At 42.5% G+C, this 23,942-nt stretch overlaps 1 protein-coding gene across 3 annotated transcripts in view; it reads left to right on the top strand.

Annotated features, from left to right (window-relative positions):
• Nucleotides 1-579: 579 nt before the first annotated feature.
• The window catches only part of cadpsa (Ca2+-dependent activator protein for secretion a), a gene marked incomplete at both ends in the record, with an annotated part of 143,171 nt that continues 119,808 nt past the window's right edge, over nt 580-23,942 (top strand). For all 3 annotated transcript variants that reach the window (XM_080728398.1, XM_080728399.1, XM_080728400.1), the window contains one exon: nt 580-942. In XM_080728398.1, coding sequence (XP_080584524.1) covers nt 580-942 — 363 coding nt within the window. The remainder of the gene's footprint in view (nt 943-23,942) is intronic.

Below are 23,942 nucleotides of genomic sequence, written 5' to 3' on the forward strand. Positions count from 1 at the left end.
CTTTCAACGTGGCATCCTAATTTTGGGAATGGCGAACATCTTCAAACATTTTCTTTTTTCGCCCCCAAAAGAAATAGTGAAAATAGCGGGGGAGGGGAGGGGGTCGATATTTTAGAATAGGCAAAAGTGGTTTAACCAATCTCTTTTGCCACCTCCTATCTATCTGAAATTACGCCTCTGCTCTGATGTTCTCCCATCCACCCGACCCCTCCCCCTTACATCTCCTCCTAGCAAATCCCCCACGGTGATGGAGAGTAGTTGAAAGGCTGGGAACACGCAACCAACTACAGGGCAATACAACAATTAAGCGCATGGACTGAATCGTCTGCTAACAGTTTGTATTTTATTTTAAACAACAACCGCTCCGCTTCTTTGGGGTTCAAACGCACCCCGTCTTTTAGTTGCCGAGTTTTTCCTGGATCTTTTTTTCCCCGCTACTTTTGCCTCTCGTTGACGTTGCCAACAGAGCATAGGTGACTAGTCTCACTCTAACCCCTGGTCTACTCTCGGCATTGACAATCATCGGTGTCTGACTGTTGTTCTTCACATTTTGTGTGTCATTAGTCAAAGACCTGCAACATGTTGGACCCGTCTTCCAGCGAGGAGGAGGGGGACGAGATCGTGGAAGTGGAGACCAGGAAAGAGGTGATGGCTCCAAAGAACGGCGAGGCGGCTCCTCGGGTGTCGCCGAACCGAGCCACGGACAGCGGCGGCGGTGGGCTTCAGCCCCCGATGAGCCGAGGAGGGAGCAGCGGCCGACCCTCCAGCCCCAGTCCGTCGGTGGCCAGCGCCAGCGACAAGGAGAAGGAGGACCTGGAGAAGATGCAGAGGGAAGAGGAGGAGAGGAAAAAGAGACTCCAGCTCTACGTGTTCGTCATGCGCTGCATCGCATATCCATTTAACGCGAAACAGCCGACTGACATGGCCAGGCGACAGCAAAAGGTAAGACCATCATTGTGGAAAACGAGATCATAAGAATCAAACCAGAACAAACTCCATGCAAGCAATAACCTAGGCTACAACTTAAGGCATTGCAACCTCATATACTGTAGGGCAGGCACCTGCTTCTCCAAGCACACTAACTGTTGCTCATATGAAGGGGTGGCCAAAGAAGCACCATGTATGCTGTTTGTTGAGGACGAGGTGATATCACTGTTTGAATGAAGATTGGCTCCTTTTATTACACCAGTGACCAGCAACTTATTAGTTTGAGATCAGCTGATGATCAATATTTCGTGCATTTTGAATTAGAATCCACTGTCCCTGTAAAGTAGGCCTATAGTTAAAAAGCTCAATCATGAAAGGGGGAAAAAATTGTCACTGCCAAATGCCTCTCAGAAAAAGCATTAATGCCCCCCCCCCTTATTGTAGACAGTTACACACAGTTCTCTGTGTGTGTGTGCGTGCGTGCGTGCGTGCGTGCGTGTGTGTGTGCGCGTGCCTGCCTGCCTGCATTTGTGTGTATGTGTGTAAATGAGAGAGAGAGAGAGAGAGAGACTTCAGTGGTTCTGAAACTGATGCACTAGTGGTCCAGGCCCACCCTTTGTAATAGGTCTTGCATAAGTGCATTGCCCCTTAGGCATGCAAGCAAGTATACAAGTCTATACTGACATCAAGCCAACCTCTCGCCAGAACATTATATAGAACATGATAAATAGGTTTTCTACTCTTAAGTGCCCCTGTGCTGCAAGATCACTGAATCACATGCTCTTTATCAGGTATTGTGTCATTATTGATTATGCTCAGTGGCAATAGATATATATTGCTGTTAGAGAGATGTGTAACATTGATAATAACGACAAGAGAAACACAATTCTAAATACTAGATTTGTGTAATTTGCAACCGTCTACAAGTAGAAATCCGAGAATGAATTCCAATTATGATACATCAATCAACAAATACTGCCTACTGCTCCATTCACAATGAATAGGAAACTGACCTTTGTTTGGGCAATAACCAATGTGAAGTTAATGTTAATGTAGACCCCCCCCCCCCCTCCCACACAGATGCACGCACACTATTTATTTTTTGCTGTTTTCAAAAGCATAAAATTACAGTGAATCACAGTTGCTGCATCTGCTAAATCTTGGCCACACCACACAAGAAGTCTAGAACTGTGAATTGACTGGAGACCTATATTCATTATTTAGGGGTGTTCTTCAAGTTGTGGTTGCTTTATTCAATAATAGTCTTCAGACGTCAAAGAGAGAGACAGGTAATGAGCCAGACTCAAACCCAGAACCCAAGATGAGCGATGAGATTTGGTTGAGCTACAAGTGTGCCCAAATGCATAAGCCTACTTTCTCTGCATGTTACGGTTGAGCTTTGAGTTTGTTCTACTAGATCAAGATATTTCCTCTCCTGGAACCCGAACAGATTTTATAACACATGCCCAATTCTGTGCTGCCAAATGTGCAGGAAGGAACATAATTAAGAGCACAGTTTATTAGCATGAGATGTAATGTACGTCAGTGGGAATAATAGCACAGGGGTGCAGTGCACACACCTTTACAGCAATTACCAAGAAATGTTGGTCTATGCTTGTTGCAAAACAAAGGCAAAGTAATGTGTACTCATGAGAATTAATTAAGAATGATGTGTTTGGCAATGTTAAGAGTTTTTTTCTTTGAGTGGAGACTCAAACAGAGAAACAAATGACATGTTTTGCCCAGAAACCAAGTTCAGGCAAACACATGATTTTGTAAAGTTCTTCAAGGGCAGGCACACCAAAGCCTCCACATAAAAGTACTCAAATAAGTGCATGTAAGTTGTAACCCATTCCAAATAAGTAAACATTAATGAACTACTTTTTTTCATTACTTTGTTCGTGTGGCCTACCTTGCCATTCTAATAGGGGCCCAGGTTAAATAGGCAGAAGATATTGACCAATACATTGTCGCCTTATGAGCTTGTAGATCGGATTTTGTTGTACAAATGATAAATATAGGACTTAACAATACCCCCCCCCCCCCCCCCCCCCCCCATCCCCCCCTTATATATATATATATATATATATTTTTTTTTATAAATTGAACCTTGGGTGTCAACATGTTATGTTCACCTTGTTAACGTCCACGTCCTCCAGAGACTTTTACTCTGGGGAGAGCATGATGAAATACACTAGACAATGTGGCTTCATCTGCAAAGGGGGCCCGTTCTCGGTTTGAAGGAAGGATTGGTGCAGTTATTGGTAGATGGTAAGGCAAAGATAAGACTTTGTACAGGCTCATGAAATGTATGAAAACGTATAGCAAATACACGTTTGCTTATTTGTTGAGTATACACACATCATGAGCATTGTCGCTGATTCAAATGTATTTGTTGGTCAATTTGTCTTACTGAAATCATACACAATCACTATCAACCATATTGTACCATCTCGGAGCATTACCCTGCCCTATCATACTCTCGTCGCTGCAATCAGAGTGAATTGAGTTTGGAAAGAGTTATTCTGCCATCTTCTTGTCAGAGGAGGAAGCTACTGTATACTGTATAACCCAGACAGGCAACTCAAAGGTCTGTTGCAAACCATATTGTCACCATCTTCATCAGTCATCAGATTAAAAATCAACACAAGCAGAGGCCATATGTTTGCTCACAGCCTACAACAAGAATGGGTGGACTGTTGACCCTTACAGCTCCACTCTGCTAAATATGTTGTTAAACTGTCACTGGTGTGTGTGTGTGTGTGTGTGTGTGTGTGTGTGTGTGTGTGTGTGTGTGTGTGTGTGTGTGTGTGTGTGTGTGTGTGTGTGTGTGTGTGTGTGTGTGTGTGTGTGTGTGTGTGTGTGTGTGTGTGCGCGTGTGTGCGTGTGTGTGTGTGTGCATGCTTGTGTGCGTCTCCTCATACAGATCAATTTGATTTAGTTAAATACAGTTGAAACTATTTAATTTCAAATCAAAACAGTACAGGTAAAACCCCCAAAGGCTCAAAGACATTCTTAGCATCAGATGTTGCAGTCCACAAATGCATGTAGTAATTCATTCATTGTGTGCACATTAGGAGCTAGTTGTATTGACTGTGTGATCGATACAACAGTTACGATTTAGACCCAACAACAAGACAATGAAGAATACACCTAGGCAACACCAGTCAGTAGTAGGCTGTCGTGTACACTCCCAACCTCGGTCCTTGGGACCCCTGGTACTGCTAACTTTTCATCCTACCAGGAAGTGAATTGCATTCACCTGTTGTAACTACAGTAGTTTGACATGGTAGGTTGGAAAAACCAGCCGTAGCGTATAGCAGGGTTTTTCAAAGTGGGTGACAGGGCACCCTGGGGTGCCGTGATGGCAGTCCAGGGGTGCCACGAGATAATTTGATAATATTTGGAATTCATTTGGACACTTAAAACAATATTTAGTGTCATTTTAAACTTGAATTACAAAAGTTATTTTCAGTCAGTTCTAATCAAAATGGCTATTATCTCAACGTTTTCCTTGCAACATAATCGCTAAAATATGGCATAAATATAAGGTGTTGGGAGTGAAAATTATGAATATAATGTAGGGGTGCCTCGGATGAAAACAATATTTATAGGGGTGCCCTGAGCCAAAAAAAGTTTGGGAACCCCTGGCTTATAGAGGTCCTGAAGTTTGGATCTAGACACTTAATAACGTTCCAGTCTCTCCCATTGCTTGCTTACATGCACCAGTATATAAGACTGAGGATGATACTTTTGGAAATATATTTTGTCTACTTTCAGTGTGGACAAAAAAGTTCTGATGTAATTTTTCTGTTTCTCTTCAAAACCACTAGGATACATTTTTTGTCTTGTTTTATACAATACTTTTTTGCTATTTTGTTTGTTCCAAAAGAAGAAACTTTGTCATGTCATCATTAATCATTCCATGACAATCTTTTTGTTCAATGATGTGTTTGGCCTTATAGATAAATGTGTCTAAACGTCCAAAATAGGACTGTCATTTTTAGCTTGTGGCCCTTGGACTTTTTGTATTTTGCTGATTGGCCCCTGAGATATCTTAAGTTGAGTAGCCCTGACCTAAAGGTTATTGGTATTGTTCACTGAAATGCACAATATTGAACATACTGTATATCAATATGCATGAACAGTGTACATAGTTAATACATTTTGAGTTTTTGACCTGGTTCTACCTGTTTTTAGTCTGATGTGTTTGTTTGTGTTTAGATCACACACTCTATGATGCACAAACACACGTTCTTCACTCTGGCAGTCAGCTGTGATGTGGGTGGTATGGCAGCGTGACAGTCCCTTGAGACACCGTGGTCTCAAAACCGAGAAAACAGAGGCTGCTCCTTGTTCACTAATTGTATTTAAATTACAAGTCTCAGGATATTTATAGATGTGGTGCACAAACTGAGGGATGGACTCGGGACCCTATCTTGGGTTGCCTGAGTTACGTATTGGTGCGGAATTGTGTAAATGGTACATGGTGCATTTATATACCGTAGCACCTTATCCAAGGCCACTCCATTTATAGCCTGGATAGCCAAAATGTCATGTGAAGCTGACCAATCCAAATATCAGACAGACATCAGACATTTGGTTGATTAATATTCCATGTAGCTTAAAAGTAACTAGACCAGGTCAACCTGGTTGTGCCAGACCCCGGTTCTGCCAACCCTCTGGGCCTGTCTGTCATCATCATTTATGACATCATGCCTTTTGTAGGCATGTCATCATCATGTCATCATCATATATACCCTTTATATAGAAAACCCGACATTTGCTTATGTAGGCCTACCCATTTCATGGGTCTGGCAAAAACAGGTCAGCATCTGTCAATCGGTGTGCAATAAAACAAGTTCGTAGCGAAGGAGACCTGCTCAGTGAGTCTACATCAGTATTCCTAGTCTCAGAAGCCATGCCATTCTTTGCCCTGGAGCTGGGCTCATTTGCTCATAGTGAGTGATACATGCTGTACGGCTGCTCTTGCTGAACCCATACAATGACTTACAGAATTTGCATGCAAAATCTCCACAACATACGCGCATGCACTCTTAATATGGATTATCACAGTTTGAAGCTGGATTTAACCTGTCAATAGTACTACTGGATATGAGATCCAAGGGGTAGGCCTATATCTGATCTTTTCATTGCTTTCTTGCCTGAGGACAAGAAGATGAGATGTCAGTACCGTGATGTCAGTGTGACGTACAGTATAGAGATTTAAGTCAGTGGTAATCCAGTCTGACACATTCACCAGTCAAATGGCACAGTACGTGTGCAGTGTCAAAGCATCAATGGATGACGTGGCGTCTGTATGTACCGTACTGCTTCAAATAAAAATAGAACGAGTGGTTTATATATTCATGTATGTTCAATGTTCCCAGATGCTAACAGCATCAATTGTAAACAACTGATTTAGACACTCATTGACTTTTGGTTTTAACATAGATCAGAGAGACTATCAGATGTTTTGAAAAGGGGACAAGTTAAAGTTAAGTCACTTCTCATTTGTCTTTAGTAGAGATTAGCTTAATCTGTGATACACACATTTCATACTCCCTTTGGTGGAACAGCTTTTGTGATTAAACATGAGCCCCAGGCTCAATATGAAATATGTTAACTAGCACTTGTTTTGTTGCTCTGGTGTTCTCTGGGTTTACAGCATTTAAGATGCAGGAACAAGTTGCTGCCATGCTTTCCTCTCTCCTTTGTCTTTTATTCTTTTTTCTTTGTTATTAATAAAGCCTGGGGGGATCAGAGTGGTGCCCAGGTGGGGCCACTATCTGCCTGCTTGTCATCAGCATCACAATAGAACCCCAGTGATTCTCCCTGTTCTCCTCTGCTTCTATAGCATTTACATTATGCTTTGTTGGAAAGATTCTCTTGGCATTGTGGCTTTATTTCAGTTGTACAAGGACAGAAGGGAACGGCAGCTGGGTTCTTACCCAGGACCTTGCAATACAGTCAGTTGTACTACTGTAGCATGGCTGCTATGTGGTTGAGCTGTGAGGGTGCACCCATTCGGCCATTGTAGATCTTTTTAGCTAGAGGTCCAATAGTCAATTGAACTTATCTTTTTTTTTATTATAAAGTAACCCATAAAAAAGCACTGTGAGCTTGAAGGTCAGAGATTTAGGCATGACACCGTTTACAACAAATTTGAAATTGTCATTGATTTAGTAGATTATAAAAAAGTTTTTAAAAGAAAGAATATATTTTTTAAATTAGCTTGTTGATTATTAGGAAAAAAATGTATTAGATTAAATAATAAGCGATTGTTGCTGCCATATGTTTTAGCTTAAGCTCCAACATCTGGCTTGTTGGAGCGTGGCCTACACCTTGGCACAAAGCGTGTCAGTTTGTTGTATACCCAGGGTCACATTGGCCGATTTTTTAGTGTAGAGAGAGGTCACATCAGAGACAAAGAACAACTAAAAGCTCTACAATTAATTTGTACCAACAATGACATAAGCGCCTTACATGTACCTTCCTCCATTTAACTTACAGTACATTAACATGCATTCTAGAGTGACAGGAGGCAAACTTTGAAGACAATTATTTCGATGTTACTATTCACAGTTCACACGGTGCTCTTTGGACTGTCACAGCACTGGCAGTTGCTTGATGGATCGTGTTGCGTGCGAGGGCGTCACAGAGGGACTTGAATGAGTCAGCTGGCATCACAGTTTAGCCATCGATCTCCCAGGGATCATTTAAAGGCAGGTTCACTTGGAGGTCCCCCTTTCATTAGACTGTCCCTCATTTACTTCTGTGTGGTCTTGTACCAGTGAACTATACTGTCATGAAAACCTTCTAATAAAGTCTTTAATCAATCAATCAAAGTCTACTCTTCCTGCTCATCCCTTGTTAGGGCAGCATCTATCCACAAATGTTATGGCGGTTATTCCTATTTTTCCAATGTATTGAAAAATCTAAATGCACGTTAAAAAACATGTTTCGATTAACTTTTGCTCCTCTAATCTCTTGCTTCTTATTCAGAATTCCAATAACCGTAGGGCGTAGTAGAGGTACATAAAATCAACAAAATTAGATGCTGATGTTCTGCCATGCCTGTACAGTTGAATAACTTTTATGGCTCATTCAAAGATGCCATATTTACATGTCCTAATGAATATCTTTCAAAAAAGAATGCATTACAAAAAAGAATGCAAAATACTAAATAAGGACTTGTATTCCCATTGTTGTAATTTATTTTTATTGGGAATAAATCAGATTCAGGGCAAAATCAGCCATTTCAGTTATTCAAAAGTAGGCCTACAAAAGTAGGAAAGGAAATAGAATAATTAGAGTGTAGGGTTAACTGAAATAAAACACAACTTTTGTACTCTTTCTTTCATACATTTTCTACAACATTATGTTGTCAGTAAGAAATCAGTAAGAAATGGACGAGAAATTGAAAGAATTAATAAATAAATACAAATAAAATATTTAAAAAAGGAAAAAGAAATGGACGAGAAAACAATATTTAGAAAAACTGAAACAGATGCATGTACCTCTGGTAGAAAAAAAACTGTCTATGGAAAATATACAATTATGCCATTAAAATGAAATAAAAGTTTGGCATGTGAGTGCTTGCTTGTATATACAAGCTGTGTTCGATTGTAGTGTTTCAGCCTGCATAATTCATGAGTACAGCGTGTACAGTGCTAATGATGAGGGAAATCCTTGTCAACTGGCCTGCTGTGCTTTGACACGCACACGCACGCACACACACGCAAACATACATACAAACATGCACGCACACTCACCTGCAAACACATACAAACAACAGCACTCATAAGTCTTTCCACAAATTATTAATTTATTCTTTTTACGCAAGCACGCACGCACGCACACAAGCATGCACCCAGACACCGTGTGTGTAGAGTAGAGTGGTCCATTCCCCCAGCCACTCATAGAGCCCAATAAGAGTGGTCCAAATCAGGCCGGCTGGTGACTCATTTGTGCCAATCTGATCGAGTTAAACTGTAATAAAGTTCCCATCCTCGCCACCCAACAGAGCTGCAGCATTAAAGCACGGGAAGCCATTATGCCTGATGATGTGATGTGGATCACACCTAAAAGCACATTGTCTAGCCTCACCTCAGCCCTACCTGCATCCCCACTGCTTTGCCAAAGCTGAACGAAAATGAGTTGCTGAGCTGTAACATTCTGGTCCATTCACATGCTCAGTATAGATACTTTAGTACTGTATATGAATTATCATGGTACTAATGAGGTACCAACAAAAGTACTCACATGTTTTACTTAAGTAAAAGTATCTATACTGCAATGTAGAAATTGACATATACTTGGAAGTACCAAAAGTAAAAGTACTAATTTTGCAGAATGTCCCATTTAACAAGTTCAAAATGTTTAAATAATTGTAGTGGAGTAAAAATTACAATATTTGTCTCTGGTGATGTAGTGGAGTAGAAGTAAACGTATTGAAAATTGGAAATACTGAAGAAAGTTAGGTAACACTTCCTTTTTATAGTACAGTAAAATACCTCAAAATTTTACTTGACTAAAAGTACTTAGTTACTTTAAAGGACAACTTTGTTTTTTTACAACAAGGGTTCATATTTTAGATTGTAATTAGAGAAAAGAAAAAGTGAGTGTTAAAATGTTTTCATTTGCTTCGTTCTATTGTTTTATCGCGTCTACCGTGCTAAAATGTGGGGCATGCGTACGCATGGGCGCATGCGTACAAGTGGCTAAATATGTATTTTTGAGTGGTGGTCCCGCCGCTCCTGTGATTCGATTTCAAGATGTTACTGGCTGGCCGGCCGTGTATGTCTGTCGCCAGCCATGTATGTCTGTCGCCAGCCATACCTCTCCTGACCACACACACAGACCACGCCGCACGCGTACACACACACACGTTAAAGGAGGGGCGCTATTGAGCAGGGCAGGCAGACAACACTCTCTCTCTCTCTCTCTCTCTCTCTCTCTCTCTCTCTCTCTCTCTCTCTCTCTCTCACGCGTTGGTCAGGGACCGCGTTGGTCAGGGACGTGCAGAGAATGTTAAGAGAGGCAGGGGCTGACATTTCTAAAAGGGCCCTTTGGTGGACAATTCTCTCTTAAAAGGGCAGGGGCTCAAGCCCCGTTTGATGTATAGGCCTGGGGCGGTATCGACATTTTGTTACCGCGATTACCGTCTTCCCATTTACCGACGGTACTGCGGTAATTACCGCACCCCCGTATCTATTAATTAAGGTTCGGCGATAAGCCAAAATATTGCAATCATCTTCCCTAAAGTCGCCTCTCCACAGTGGAGAGGCGACACAGCCTGACCGCCCGAGTTATACTTCTCCGTACAGCACAGCGGGTATGGCTTTGAAAGGAGCAGATCTACAAGCTCACAACACATTGCATCCGCGACGCGTTCTGAGCTTTTAGATCTGCACTGTCGGGTTACCATAGTAACGTAGGCTAGCTAGTAGGCTTTTCAGACACAAACAGCTGTGTGAACAAACCAGAAGAGGACGGGTAGTCAGATCGTGTACAGTGATTCTGTAAACTCACGTCACGTCTCAACTCTCAAATCCCAGTGATTGAGTGCTGCTATATACAGGTTTTAGTTACAAGACTTGACAGAAAAGGTTATAAAATCTCCGACGCGCCGCCGAACGGGCACAACGTGCGACGCGATGGAAAAAGTAAAATAGTTTCATTTTCGGCTTTAGTCCACGCGGCCCGCGCTCCGCCAGTAATCCGTATGAATAAAAAAAGATATGCCACAACACAAGGTATGTATTAACATCCTTGTGTCGTGTGGATTACAGAAAGTTTACGCTGCTCTGTACTCCTCTACGCAGGCAGCAGCAGTGACTGTCTGTGTCTCTGAGAGTGAGAGTGACGTATGTGGCTTCCAAACTGTGGTACACGGCCCAGAGCAGAGCGGCATGGAGCGCATGCGGTCCTCGCTTCTCCCCTGTTTTAAAACTCGCTTGTTTTCCAATAAAAAATAGACTTTTTTTTGTCTTTTTTTACCGCGGTAAGCACACTGACACCGCGGTAGACCTCGGTTTACCGCGGTACGGCGGTACGGCGGTTACCGTGTCCAACCCTAGTGTGCACGTGCCTGACGACTGGCGTTGGTAAAAGCAAGAGCAGTATCATCGCATCGTCTATGCGAAGCGTGGAACAACCACGATGTGAAACGAGCAATTATAATCACACCAATGGATTATGTTTTCGTTTGAACCAAATTAGGTAGTCTACAGAGGGACGGAGGGAGTTTTACCGTGAACGTGGCTGCGTGCAGGCAGACTCGTGAGAGAAGAAATCCATGCTTTACATAGTGTTTTCGGTGGAGAAGTCTCGTAAACAGTCTGCCTTCCCGTCCCTACCAAATGAGTCGCCCGTTTCAGCTTGACTCGTTATCATTCTGAATCAATTAAAGTTACATTGTGTGATTAAACGTGAGCACGTTTAACTCAAGAGGCAAAGCACTGTGTCTGCTAGGCGGAGGACGGTCAGTGTAGGGAAAGTTCAGTAGCTGGAGGTTTATTCTTCTCGCGAGACCAGCCACATTTTAACGTTACACGCGAGAAGTGCTGCAGATTTGTTGTTTTAATTAAATATAAATTAATTCGAAGCTCTAGGGGTTGGTGGGTAAACCACCTCTCAGTTCACACGGGTGTGATTTTTAGACACAGTAAGCCAGCAGTTTTTTATTGCTTATTTACAGTAACACTTCTAGTCCCCATAAGTCACATCCAACCATGAAAGGTTGCGTTGTATCTTGGGAATGGGCTTATTCTGTGTAAAATGACATATTTAGCCACTTGCATGCATGCCCCCAACCACTGAAATAAGAATCTCTAAAACAATAGAAAGAAGTAAATGAAATAATTTTAACACTCATCTTTTTATTCTTTAATTACAATCTAAAATATGAACCCTTGTTGTAAAAAACTAAAGTTGTCCTTTAAACCACTGGGTACCAAAGTCACCCCATGTCAATACAAAGTCCACTACCCTGACACTTGTCCAAGACAAAGTTATACTTCGTATTGGAAAGAGTCATCCGTCAGCTCCATACTGTATATGGGCACAAAAGGGGGCATGCCCTTATGCGGGCTTTATATACTGATGACACCAGGGATCTCCAGATATGGAGATAAAAGGGACAAGAACTGACAGATACAGAGATCTCCATATATGGGCATATCAGTCGCATCGGCGATGTGACGTACCGGTAGGTGTGAGGGCCGCGAGGAGCTCATTCGGCTGATGATTCTTGCAGGGGGGATTTATGGCTCTTTGAAGTGAGCCGGATCTCTGCGATCCGTTCCTTTTCAAAGAGCCGTTCAAAATACTGTCTCATTTTAGTTACTTTTAGTTATTTTGTTACTTTTCTAGATTTTGATTATAATTACAAATCACTTCAACCCTATATAGGCCTACATTTTGGCATATACATTTCCGCCATTTGAAAATATTAGCCAATCTACAAGCTCACAGTGTGTCTTGTCGCGTTGCGACACATTGTGAGCTTGTAGATCTGCTATTTTCAAATGATTTTTCTAAATGTTATTAATTGGAAAACCTGTGAAATGTGACGTTCTGCATATTGAGTACTTTCTACTCAATATGGGGCTAAATGTACTATAATAAAATTTTTGAAGGAATGCGACAAATACGACACATATTATTGAACTCAAGTCTCCATGGCACGAGTAATCAATAGAAAAAAAGTCATTTTGGGGGGTGAACTACTCAGTGCATTTTGATACCAATACTTTTGTGCTTTTACTCAAGTACATTTTAATTAAACTACTACTTGTCTATTTTGTACATTGTAGTAAAGATTTTTTGTACTTTTTACATGTAGTATTTTGAACGGCTCTTTGAAAAGGAACGGATCGCAGAGATCCGGCTCACTTCAAAGAGCCATAAATCCCCCTTGCAAGAATCATCAGCCGAATGTGCTCCTCGCGTGAGGGCCGCATAGTGACCCGAACTCTAGATGTGACGCCCGAAAATCGAAAATGTGGTTCAGTAATTTTGTAACTCTACAGTATTTGTAGATTGTAGTAGATTGTTTATAGCCTGAAAACCAGATGAATCCGCCGGCCGGTGCTGACTACGGAAGGCTACACAATGTGTGTGTGTGTGTGTGTGTGTGTGTGTGTGTGTGTGTGTGTGTGCGTGTGCGTGTGCGTGTGCGTGTGCGTGTGCGTGTGTGTGTGTGTGTGTGTGTGTGTGTGTGCGTGTGTGTGTGTGTGTGTGTGTGTGTGTGTGTGTTATGTGTGTGTGTTTGTGCGTGCGCAAGTGTGTGTTTGTTTTATGGAACCAACAGTTCATACTATAGGATATGATCATGAAACAAGAATTGTCTAGCTTGGGTAAACTGTTTATGGAAATAGATGGAACTGTTGTATAATCATACTTATAAGTCAAGTGCAGAGGCAAATGTAGTGCCATAAAGAAACTAGGATACTAGGTGAACAATGAACCTCGCATCTGTCAAAAAACAAAATGCTACCCAAATAGCATTCTTAACATTTGCAGTCAGGAGGAAAAACAAATCAAGGTAACAAAAAACACTGTGTGGAGAGTGGAGACATATCTGCAGAGCAAACACATCTATGGAAAGAAGGTGACAAGAAGGGGACAAGAAGGGATACATGGAGTAGTTTGCTCTGAACTGCTGCTGCCTGCAGCATGGGCTCCACGTACTGTATACAGAAAATAACTTGTATCTGATCAGCGAGTCTGAAACATACAAAAATGTACAGAGCGATGCTTAGACTCTTGACAAGGAAAACGACGTTCTCCTCATCCATCCATCATCTTGCAGCCCCCCTGCTGTGGAATGCGACCTATGTTGACAGAGCTGGTTATACTGTTAGATTGATGCGAGGGAATTATGAGATAATGCAATATTCTGTATTCACTTATTCCCACTTCTCGTGTGTTTCCTCGTGTACGTCTGGAGACCGGCCCGAGGCCCGGGATTGGAGATAAGCAGAGCTCACATCTGTTGACCATCAACATTTTGAGGGAGATCATTTAGGGAATCGCGGTGAAAAGATTCCTATCGTGTCAGCTGTTGACCAAGTCCATGGGGGTCCAGCTGGGGGGTTCCTCCTCTCCTCAGGGGAGGGATTGAATTTAAGATACAAAGGTTTGAGGAACTGGGAGAGGTGTCTTAGCTTGGCAATGGGAGGGAGAGAGGGGCTCTAATGAGAGATGACTTGGATATACTTTTTCCTCTTGGAATGAATTATATTTTTCTTCTTCCTTCAGAAGAAAAAAAATCTAAATAGTAACTGTAATTACAATACATTTTTCAAAAATACTAATATACTATACTATACTATACTATACTATACTATACTATACTATACTATACTATACTTTATTACCCGGCTTGGTTGAATGCTTGATTCTGATTGGTCGAGCGCTGAAATCAGCGGTGAATTATGAGCGTATAATGACCGTTCCGCTCTATAATTCACCGCTGCCTGATCAAAGGCTCAGAGCAGCTGCTGTATTCAGGCTGCACTGCGTGGATTTCGTGCCGTATCCAACATGTCAGCCATGTAAACAAACACAGCGACATTTACAACCAAACGTTGCTCTGAAGAATGTCTTTAAAAACATTTGAGGCGAGAAATAGACGACGCAGTAACAGAAATGGATTCTATTTGATCAGCACTTCCTTGTTTTCCAAGGCGACCGTGTTGCGCTCGGGGGGATGCACTTTCAGCCGTCTGTAAACAAGGGAACACTTTGTTTTGATTTTAGTTTTGAGTCAAATTATTAATTTTATGTATTAGCCGGGTAATAAGTGCTATAAGGTCTTGCCGCTTGGTCATTATGGCATATATGGACACTTCGGGCTGATAATTCCCCTCGGCTCCGCCTCGGGGAATTATTACCCCGTCGTGTCCATATAAGCCATAATGACCGCGCAGCAAGACCTTATCGCATACATACGTAAGGGATAACATCTGCTCAGCGGTCGTTATTGAGAAATAATCAGTTATTACAATTATTACACGGCTACTCAATAAAATTAATAATGTGACTCAAAATGAAAAACAAAACTAAGTATTTCCTTGCTTACAGAAGTGAAAGTATTCCATAAGTGCGCAACACGGTCGCCTTGGAAAACAGGGAAGTGTTGGGAAAATAGAATCCATTTTCTGTTACTGCATCGTCTATTTCTTGCTTCAAATATATTTTTTAACATTCTTGAGAGCAACGTTTAGTTGTAAATGACACTGTGTGTTTGTACATGGATACAGCACAAAATTCCACAAAAAGGCCATCGGGATTGGGACTTGAACCCGCGACGTGCTGTCAGGCTACGCCAGCTGCTATGCCAGCCGTCCGGGCCAACAGTGAGGATCTCACATTCCCGTTCATTTCAGTGAACGAATCATTTTGTTCATGTTCATGGTGAATACCGTTCAAAAGATTCGTTCACGTTCACCGTTCATAGCGCGATCGTCCTGTGAAAAACCCTATCGCGGGAGCGTTTTTATAACGCCGCGAGTACAGCCCGCCGTCGTGTCCTGTGTGCCGGGTTCTATTAGGGAGAGGGGGCGGGGGTGTGAACAAAAGTGTGAACGACACATTTCAGGGATTTTAACGAATCGTTCACAAGTCTTGCTAACGATTCGATTCTTATGAACGAATCACTCATGAACGACATCACTACCCAGAGATAGCAAATTGGAAATGTAAACTCTTCTTTAGATAATGCTGTAAAGACCCGTTCTCCAGTCTTTACATAATCAAATAGCTGTGCTTTGTAGTGCTTTGTAGTTCACTGTTTCTTTGCCTCAGAAGCATGGCTGAGTATTATACTGTATGTGTCACCGAGGCGTGGGGGAGGAGACACGCTTGTCTGTGTGTAGTCATGTGTGTGAGCATTTGCCAGTGTCCTGCATTTTGCGAAAGCTTGTGTGTGTTGTGCGCATTCCCGTGTGTGTGTGTGTGGGGGGGTGGGGTGGGGTGGGGGGTGAATTCAAGCTCTTGGCCTGATGAGCACTTTCTCCATTCTCTGTTGGATGGCTGTACTGTATGTAATCTGGGATTACCCATCCATTTGACATTACGTAATCACCAGAGGGCCTCTCATCTTGCACTATGACAAGAAAGACAGGAGAAAGAGTCTACGTTAATACCTATGTGTCTGTGGGTGTCTTTGTGTGTGTCTTTGTGTGTGTGTGTGTGTGTGTGTGTGTGTGTGTGTGTGTGTGTGTGTGTGTGTGTGTGTGTGTGTGTGTGTGTGTGTGTGTGTGTGTGTGTGTGTGTGTGTGTGTGTGTGTGTGTGTGTGTGTGTGTGTGTGTGTGTGTGTGTGTGTGTGTGTGTGTGTGTTCATAGGCTATAGTATTATATAGGTCATTGTGTATATGCCAACATGCCTAGCAAAGCATGGAGGTCAGGTCACATGTCACGAGTGGCAAAGTGCCACATTATAGGCATTTATGTGACACTTTCATGATCACGTGGTCCAGGAGGAGTTCACAATGTCAGGTGCAAAGCTTTATTGTGTCGACATACCAGAGCGATTTATAGAGTCATATCACATACTGTCTGGAGTGACAGAGATGTACGTATGTCAAGAATAAGAATAGTGCAGGATGCATGAGGCAGCATGACAGTGATGGGTGGATAAGTTGGGGGTGGCCTTAGACGAAGGATCATCCCTGAGACCTCTCTTGTTCACATTGGACAGTTTGACAGATGAAGTCAGGCAGGAGGCACTGTGGACCATGATGTTCACAGATGAGATGACATTGTGATATGAGCGGAGGGAACAGGTTGAACTGAGTCAGGAAATGTGGAGGTATGCACTGGAGAGAGAATGAATGTCTGCATGCACAGAGGTAGGACAGTGGAACGGTGAGGACGCAAGGGGCACAGGTGGCGAAGGTTAAGGAGTTTAATTACCTGGAATTAACTATACAAAGTAAACCACTGGTTCCCAAACAGTGGGTCGGAGACAGATTTGTATGGGTCCTTTAGTTTTCTACATTTTCTTTTTGAATTATTAATATTCAAAATATATAAAAAAAAGAACAAACCAACAAACCTTCCCAAAAAAGCATTTTCTCCCCCATAAATAAATAAATTAGAACACAAAGTAACACAAAAAGAAGTAGTGAAAACAGCAGATCTACAAGATCACAATGCGGCACAAAGCTACACGTTGTGAGCTTGTCAAATCTCTCTTTTGGGTCACAAGCTGAAAAGTTGGGGAACCACTGGTTTAGACATGTGCGGAGGAGGGATGAGGGGCACATAGGGAGGAGGATGCTGAAGCTTGAGCTGCCAGGCAAGAGGAGTAGAGGGAGACCAAATAAGAGGTTGAGAGAGGATATACAGGTGGCTGGAGTGGCGGAGGTCGCTGAGGAAGATGCAGAAAACAGAAATGTAAAACAGACTGGTTGACTGTGGGAACCCCGATGGGAACTGGGAATTCATTGTACATCTTGACCGTTGTGTGGGTCCGCATCTTTATCAGAGTGGGACTCTTCATTTTGAAAGCATGAGGATTATATCTCATATATCCATGAGCAGACAGATACCATTGGTCAAGGTTGTGTTTGGTAGGCTTCACAAATTATTAATGTGCTTCTTGACCGAAGTTTGGAGATATGTTGCATATAGCAGTTAAGATATACGTTTGTGTGGGTTGCATCAGGTTATGAAAGGAAGTAATTAAATGCTGATGTGAGTTACCCCACAAGGACGAGAATGAGGACAGATTTTAATCTGGTCCGTTTTAAACCCACCACATTTGTGAGCATCAAACTGTAATCAAACAAATTACACAGACTCATTCATTAGGAATGAGTTAAATCCACCTGCCGGTGGATTTAATAATAACCTGCTGGTTATCAAATCCATATTGGTTAGCATATGACTATGTTGGATTATAATTGAATTGTTAGATGTATCCAATTCTGTGTACACCCAGCATGCATTGAAGATGTGACCACTCAAACTATACACACTTCAACATCAAAGATTACAAGAGTGCAACACATGTACAATTAATTAGCATCACACACCTACACATACCAGATTGTGCCTAGTGCTATAACCACATGTTCCTTGTGAGTCATAACTTGTGAGTCACAAGGACCCAAGTTCCAGACCGACCCCTGCTGCTTTGCACAGCTCCCCTTTCTCGACCCCGTCAGATATGTTGGCTGCCTGCAAAATCACCTGCAGGCAACACTGGGCCATTATAGGAAACACACACGTGTGCACGCATATACGCACACACGCCCCTGCGTGGCTGTGTGTGCATGCCACACATACACGCACCACGCGCGCACAGACACACAGCCTTATCTCGAATTGCTAGCTCCCAGATGGCAGCCGTGACTAGCCCTTCCCCTCTCCCATGACCGTGACACCATCATCCAACACATATCTGTCTGTCTGTCTGCCTACCTGCCTGCCTGCCTGCCTTACGTATTTCTCCTTTTTTCGTGTCCCTCTGATCCTTTTTCGGGTCTGTCTTTGCCCTACTTACCATGTCTAGTTTTCTTACTATCTGTTTGATTTGCTGTCTTTCAACCCCCTGCTTCTTTCCTCTCACTGTTTTATTGCTGTCTCCAGGCTTTCTTTCTGTGCTACTACACCTGTTCCCCCCTTGTTCTCTCTGTCATCTCCTCCAACAGAGCATTACATTACAGCAGATGCCTGCATACAGTAGTACTCCACCCAGGAGATGGTGCACACCTGGAGTGGAACGACTTTATACGAGAGAGACAGAGTGAGAGACAGACAGACAGACAGACAGATACAGACAGTCAGATTTATTGTAGGGGTGCGTGCGTGTGTGTGTGTGAGTATGTCTCATCTTTTGTCATGCAGTGACATAAGTGTACGATTATGTAAACATTATGCTCAGTCCCCCCCCTCTCTCTCTTTCTCTCTCAATTCAATTCAATTCAATTCAATTCAATTCAATTCAATTCAATTCAATTCAATTCAAAGGGCTTTATTGGCATGAGAAAACATACCGTGCGTTTACATTGCCAAAGCAGAAGTGTACACAATAAATACAATACAATACAATCAAAACAAATATGTACAAGTGAAAGGAGTGAAACAGTTTTCATGTATCAAGGTTACATGCAGTGCAGGGATATATATATATATATATATATATATATATATATATATATACAATGATTAATAGTCTTTAAGGTGGTTGTGTTCGATTTGATATCCTTCTCCTATCACAGCAACTCACGGATCTTGCTGCTCCGCTTGCACATTGTTGTACTTCACCCAGCAGATATGGGAGCTTTTCTTAATCATTGGTCATGTTTTCAAACTCTCCTTGGGTGGTTATGATCTGTGGAAGGTATGGCCCTCATTTATCAACGTGGTGCAGATCAATTTTTGGCGAACACCGAAATTTAGTCAAGTGTCTGCATTTATCATTTCAATTTGACGTTGGCGTAGGGTAGGATCAAATCTCACGTCAGGTTCTGAGGTGGTGTAGGATTCATCTTACACCACTTTGTTCCATTGTAGACATGCGGGGCAGCATTGTCTAACTATCTGACACATGTATCCACTCCAAAATATATAGCTAACACACTAATAAATAATCCCTGTGAGAATATAACATTCTATAAAAGCATATAGGCTATCATGGACATGCACACCGATTTTTGTATGTGTGTGTGGTCTGTGTGGGACTGGACATGGGAGTGAACTTGAAGCGTGCAGAGTAAACTCTCTTCTATTGGCTTTCCTTTCGTTGTTAGGACGTTTTCGGGTTGTTCTAGTCGTAAAATCGGGGCGTTTCGAGATTAATTAAGGGCGTGTTATTTAAATTTCAGCCTGCGCATTTATCAACGCTGAGATCAAATGTACGCCAGGTGTGTCTATTTAGGACGTGTTCGTAAATGCCAATTGAACGTCGGCCTACGCAAAATGTGGGGAAAAAAATAAGATGTTTTTTACACTCCATTGATAAATGAGGGCCTACGGTTAGGAAGTGTAGCTCAGTTTCCACTTCATTTTGTGTGCATTTGGTGCAAAGTCTGTTTTCTCTAGGGAGCCAGGTATGCCTATGACGTCCTTTCTCGATCGCAAGACTGTGCTCACTAGTCTGTACCTAGTTAAGATTTGTCTTTGTGTTGGGTCGGTCACATTGCTCAGCTATTCTGCCACAGTGTGTTCTCTGTTTAGGGCCAAATAGCATTTTAGTTTGCTCTGCTTTTGGGTTGCTTCTGTCCAATGTGTCAGCTAGCTTTCTTTTTGCTGTTTTATAATTTGGTTTGGTCCAGTGAGTTGTCTGTCTGGTCTCTCTCTCTCTCTCTCTCTCTCACACACACACACACACACACACACACACACACACACACACACACACACACACACACACACACACACACACACACACACACACACACACACACACACACACACACACACACACAGAGAGAGACAACAGCACGTGTGCCCCTGTGATTGTATCTATTTAGATACACAGTATATTTGTCAGCTAATATTGTCTGGTGGGTTTGGACGTATGGATGTCTGTGCTGGTCTGGGACCAGCTGGTGAATAGCATCTTCTATTGAGTGCTAGATTTGATTAGATTTCTGAAGCTTGTAGAGCTCTAGGTACAGTGGGCTGTTGCTGCTGCTACCGTTACATACAGGCTGTCTCCCTCTGGCTGGCCTTAACATCACTTAAACCAGTGGTTCTCAACCTGTGGGTCAGGAGTCGGAATCCCCAGGGGGGTCCCCAAATTATTTTGGGGGTCCCCAGATGATTAAGCTAATGTGCAAAATTCTCACTCAACAGTAAACAAACAAAGAAACAAACCTATTTTAAGTGTATAGAGTGTATATGCACATTTCTAAAGTGACAATTAAGGACTTTTTAACAAGATCAGCGCCGGTCGACTTTGAGGTCGACTATGTCACTATGGACTTCCCTGCCAAGGGACTTTAATCGACTTTTATATAAAAGCATTTTTTAAGCTTTTATTTGGGTTAATAGACGGAGCGAAATGGTTAGCTTACCTTCGGCTAGTAACAACACGTAAACCGTGAAAAAAAAGGATACGATTATGACGTCACTGCTAAACCAGGCCTTCCTGTTTACATTAGCTTCTGCTAGCCGCTAGGCTCAATGCAAACCATCCGACCCTTACGCAGCTTCACTAGGTCGGATTTTGATTCGGAAACTTTCTGTGTGGCGTCTGTATACGTTCCGGTGCCCATACCGATGGTGGTTTTAGACGATCAAGCACGAATTGAACAGGATTGAGCTCAGATGGCGGCCCGCCGGAGCTCCCATTGTGAGTCAATAGAGCGACGTCACTTTCCCATCCTTCAAACATGATGGTTTTAGTGTTACGATGGCTCACTCTAGTGGTCATTTTGTGGTATGGTATATCATCATGGCAATGTAATTAGACCCCATCATGATGATAAAATATAGCTATTTCCTGGCGTTATTAGCACAAATTCATATTTTAAATTAAACATTAGCCAAAATGTGAAACATTAGAAGCAAAAATTGTGAAAATAGCCTATCAACATGCTCACAACACCTCACAACTTGAGGCGTTGTGAGCAGGTAGATCTGCTATTTTCACAATAGAACCTTGTTATACAAAATGTAATTCCTCAAATGCTCGTCAGGTGAAATATGATTATTTGGGGGGTCACGGCCTTCAGGACTCCTTTAGGCCTGGGGCCAATTCTGATATCTTCACAAATTGGTACCACCCAAGGTGACCGTACATTTTTTACATTTTTGACTTCCTACATGTCTCTAGTTTACATTTTGGTATGATAACCCTTTCTGATACCCAGCTTAATTGATGTTATCACCTGCTAGAGTCGGTCTCCCATCGACTTTCTATACAGGAGGAAAATACCCAGAAAAAGATTTTTTTTCTGGGTATTTAAGGAGGATCTGAGGGGTCTAACTAGGGGTTTGTCATGATGCTGAATCCATTGCAGGCATTTGTTTTGCACAAAAAACATTCTGTGGGCTAGAAATGGCCTCAGAAAACAATACATGTATGGGTGAGTATTCATGTTAGTCGGAGGCCTTAGGGTTTTTTTTCTTGTGCTAATCAGTCTAAAAGTGCAAAATTTTGCACAGATGTAGCTCAGGGCATGCTCTAATGATTTAGCTAGGGCGCCCGAGTCTGCGACATTCGGGGTCGCCACAGCGGCCAAATCAAGTTGGGCTCCCATCGACTTTAGTGATGAAAAGTGATGAGTCATCACTTTTCAGAGTTTTGTGGGTGCTGTGGCGACCCCGAAGGTCGCCGACTCGGGCACCCTAGCTAAATCATTAGAGCATGCCCTGAGCTACATCTGTGCAAAATTTTGCACTTTTAGACTGATTAGCACGAGAAAAAAAACCCTAAGGCCTCCGACTAACATGAATACTCACCCATACATGTATTGTTTTCTGAGGCCATTTCAGGCCCACTGAATGTTTTTTGTGCAAAACAAATGCCTGCAATGGATTCAGCATCATGACAAACCCCTAGTTAGACCCCTCAGATCCTCCTTAAATACCCAGAAAAAAAATCTTTTTCTGGGTATTTTCCTCCTGTATAGAAAGTCGATGGGAGACCGACTCTAGCGGGTGATAACATCAATTAAGCTGGGTATCAGAAAGGGTTATCATACCAAAATGTAAACTAGAGACATGTAGGAAGTCAAAAATGTAAAAAATGTACGGTCACCTTGGGTGGTACCAATTTGTGAAGATATCAGAATTGGCCCCAGGCCTACTTAGCCGAGAGAGAGATGAAGCAGGGAACCCCCTCTACATATCTATACTATAATTTTGCGAATGTCTGTCTGAGTGTCTGTCTGTCTGAAACAGCGTTTCTGCTCAGTGGCTGGAGCAATTGATCTGAAATCGCATCACCATAAGCATATGAACACACCTGACATAACTGTGAAGCCCGTTTGTCACTTTCACAAATCGTATGCTGTATATTAGCATTTTTATGCTGTATCTACTATCTATTCTGCATCTAGCTTGAGGCAAAATGTTTAACCAGCTCTGTGTGTGTGTGTGTGTGTGTGCAGGCAGGCGGGTGTGTGTGCAGGCGGGTGGGCGGGCGGGCTGGGGGGGGGGGGGGGGGGGGGGGGACAGTATCTCTGTAGCCATTGTAGCCATTAAACGAAACGGGTTTCTTACATTGATGCTCCTACATCATGCAAGCACCAGTTAAAGTTACTTTCCATCCCTCATATACTGTGTGCACAGTGCACATCCCATAACCCACACGCTGCACATCATTTTGGAGCTCATATCTTTGAACGGTTAAGGGCTAGTTGTATAAAATTAACATAGATAGCTTCATGTAGCCATTAAACGAAACGGGTTTCTTACATTGATGCTCCTACATCATGCAAGCACCAGTTAAAGTTACTTTCCATCCCTCATATACTGTGTGCACAGTGCACATCCCATAACCCACACACTGCACATCATTTTGGAGCTCATATCTTTGAACGGGTAAGGGCTAGTTGTATAAAATTAACATAGATAGCTTCATAGACATGTTTGACAGCATTATCATCAGTGTTTTATTGATTCATTTTCTTTTTTAAATTTACACTTTTTAATATCTTGGATTCATGTTGATGTGTATTTTCCCGACATTTAAACACCTCTGTGTTCTCTTTTTTCCTCTGCACAAAACCTCTTCACCAAAAAAAGCAGGTCTACAAGCTGACAACGTGTTGCGCAGCTTGTACAGTATATGTAGATGCTGTGTAAGAGTGAAATAGAGAATAGAGTCCAGGTTGATACCCTCACAGAAACATGCACGTAATCCTGGTCTCAATAATGGGGAAAGGAACTGGTTGGAATAACGTGTTCCTTCCACGCGCTACGTCCAAACCAGGGAAATCTCCACTGTCAGGTGAAAAGAAGCAACTTGGACTCCTCATGCATAGAAGGAAGCATGAGGTCAGTCCGTTGTCTCCCCAGGCGCGGCAGAGGGAGAGCAGAGCCCAGG

This window comes from Nannobrachium achirus, assembly GCF_963921795.1.
Source record: "Nannobrachium achirus genome assembly, chromosome: 6".
NCBI classification, from domain to species: Eukaryota; Metazoa; Chordata; class Actinopteri; order Myctophiformes; family Myctophidae; genus Nannobrachium; species Nannobrachium achirus.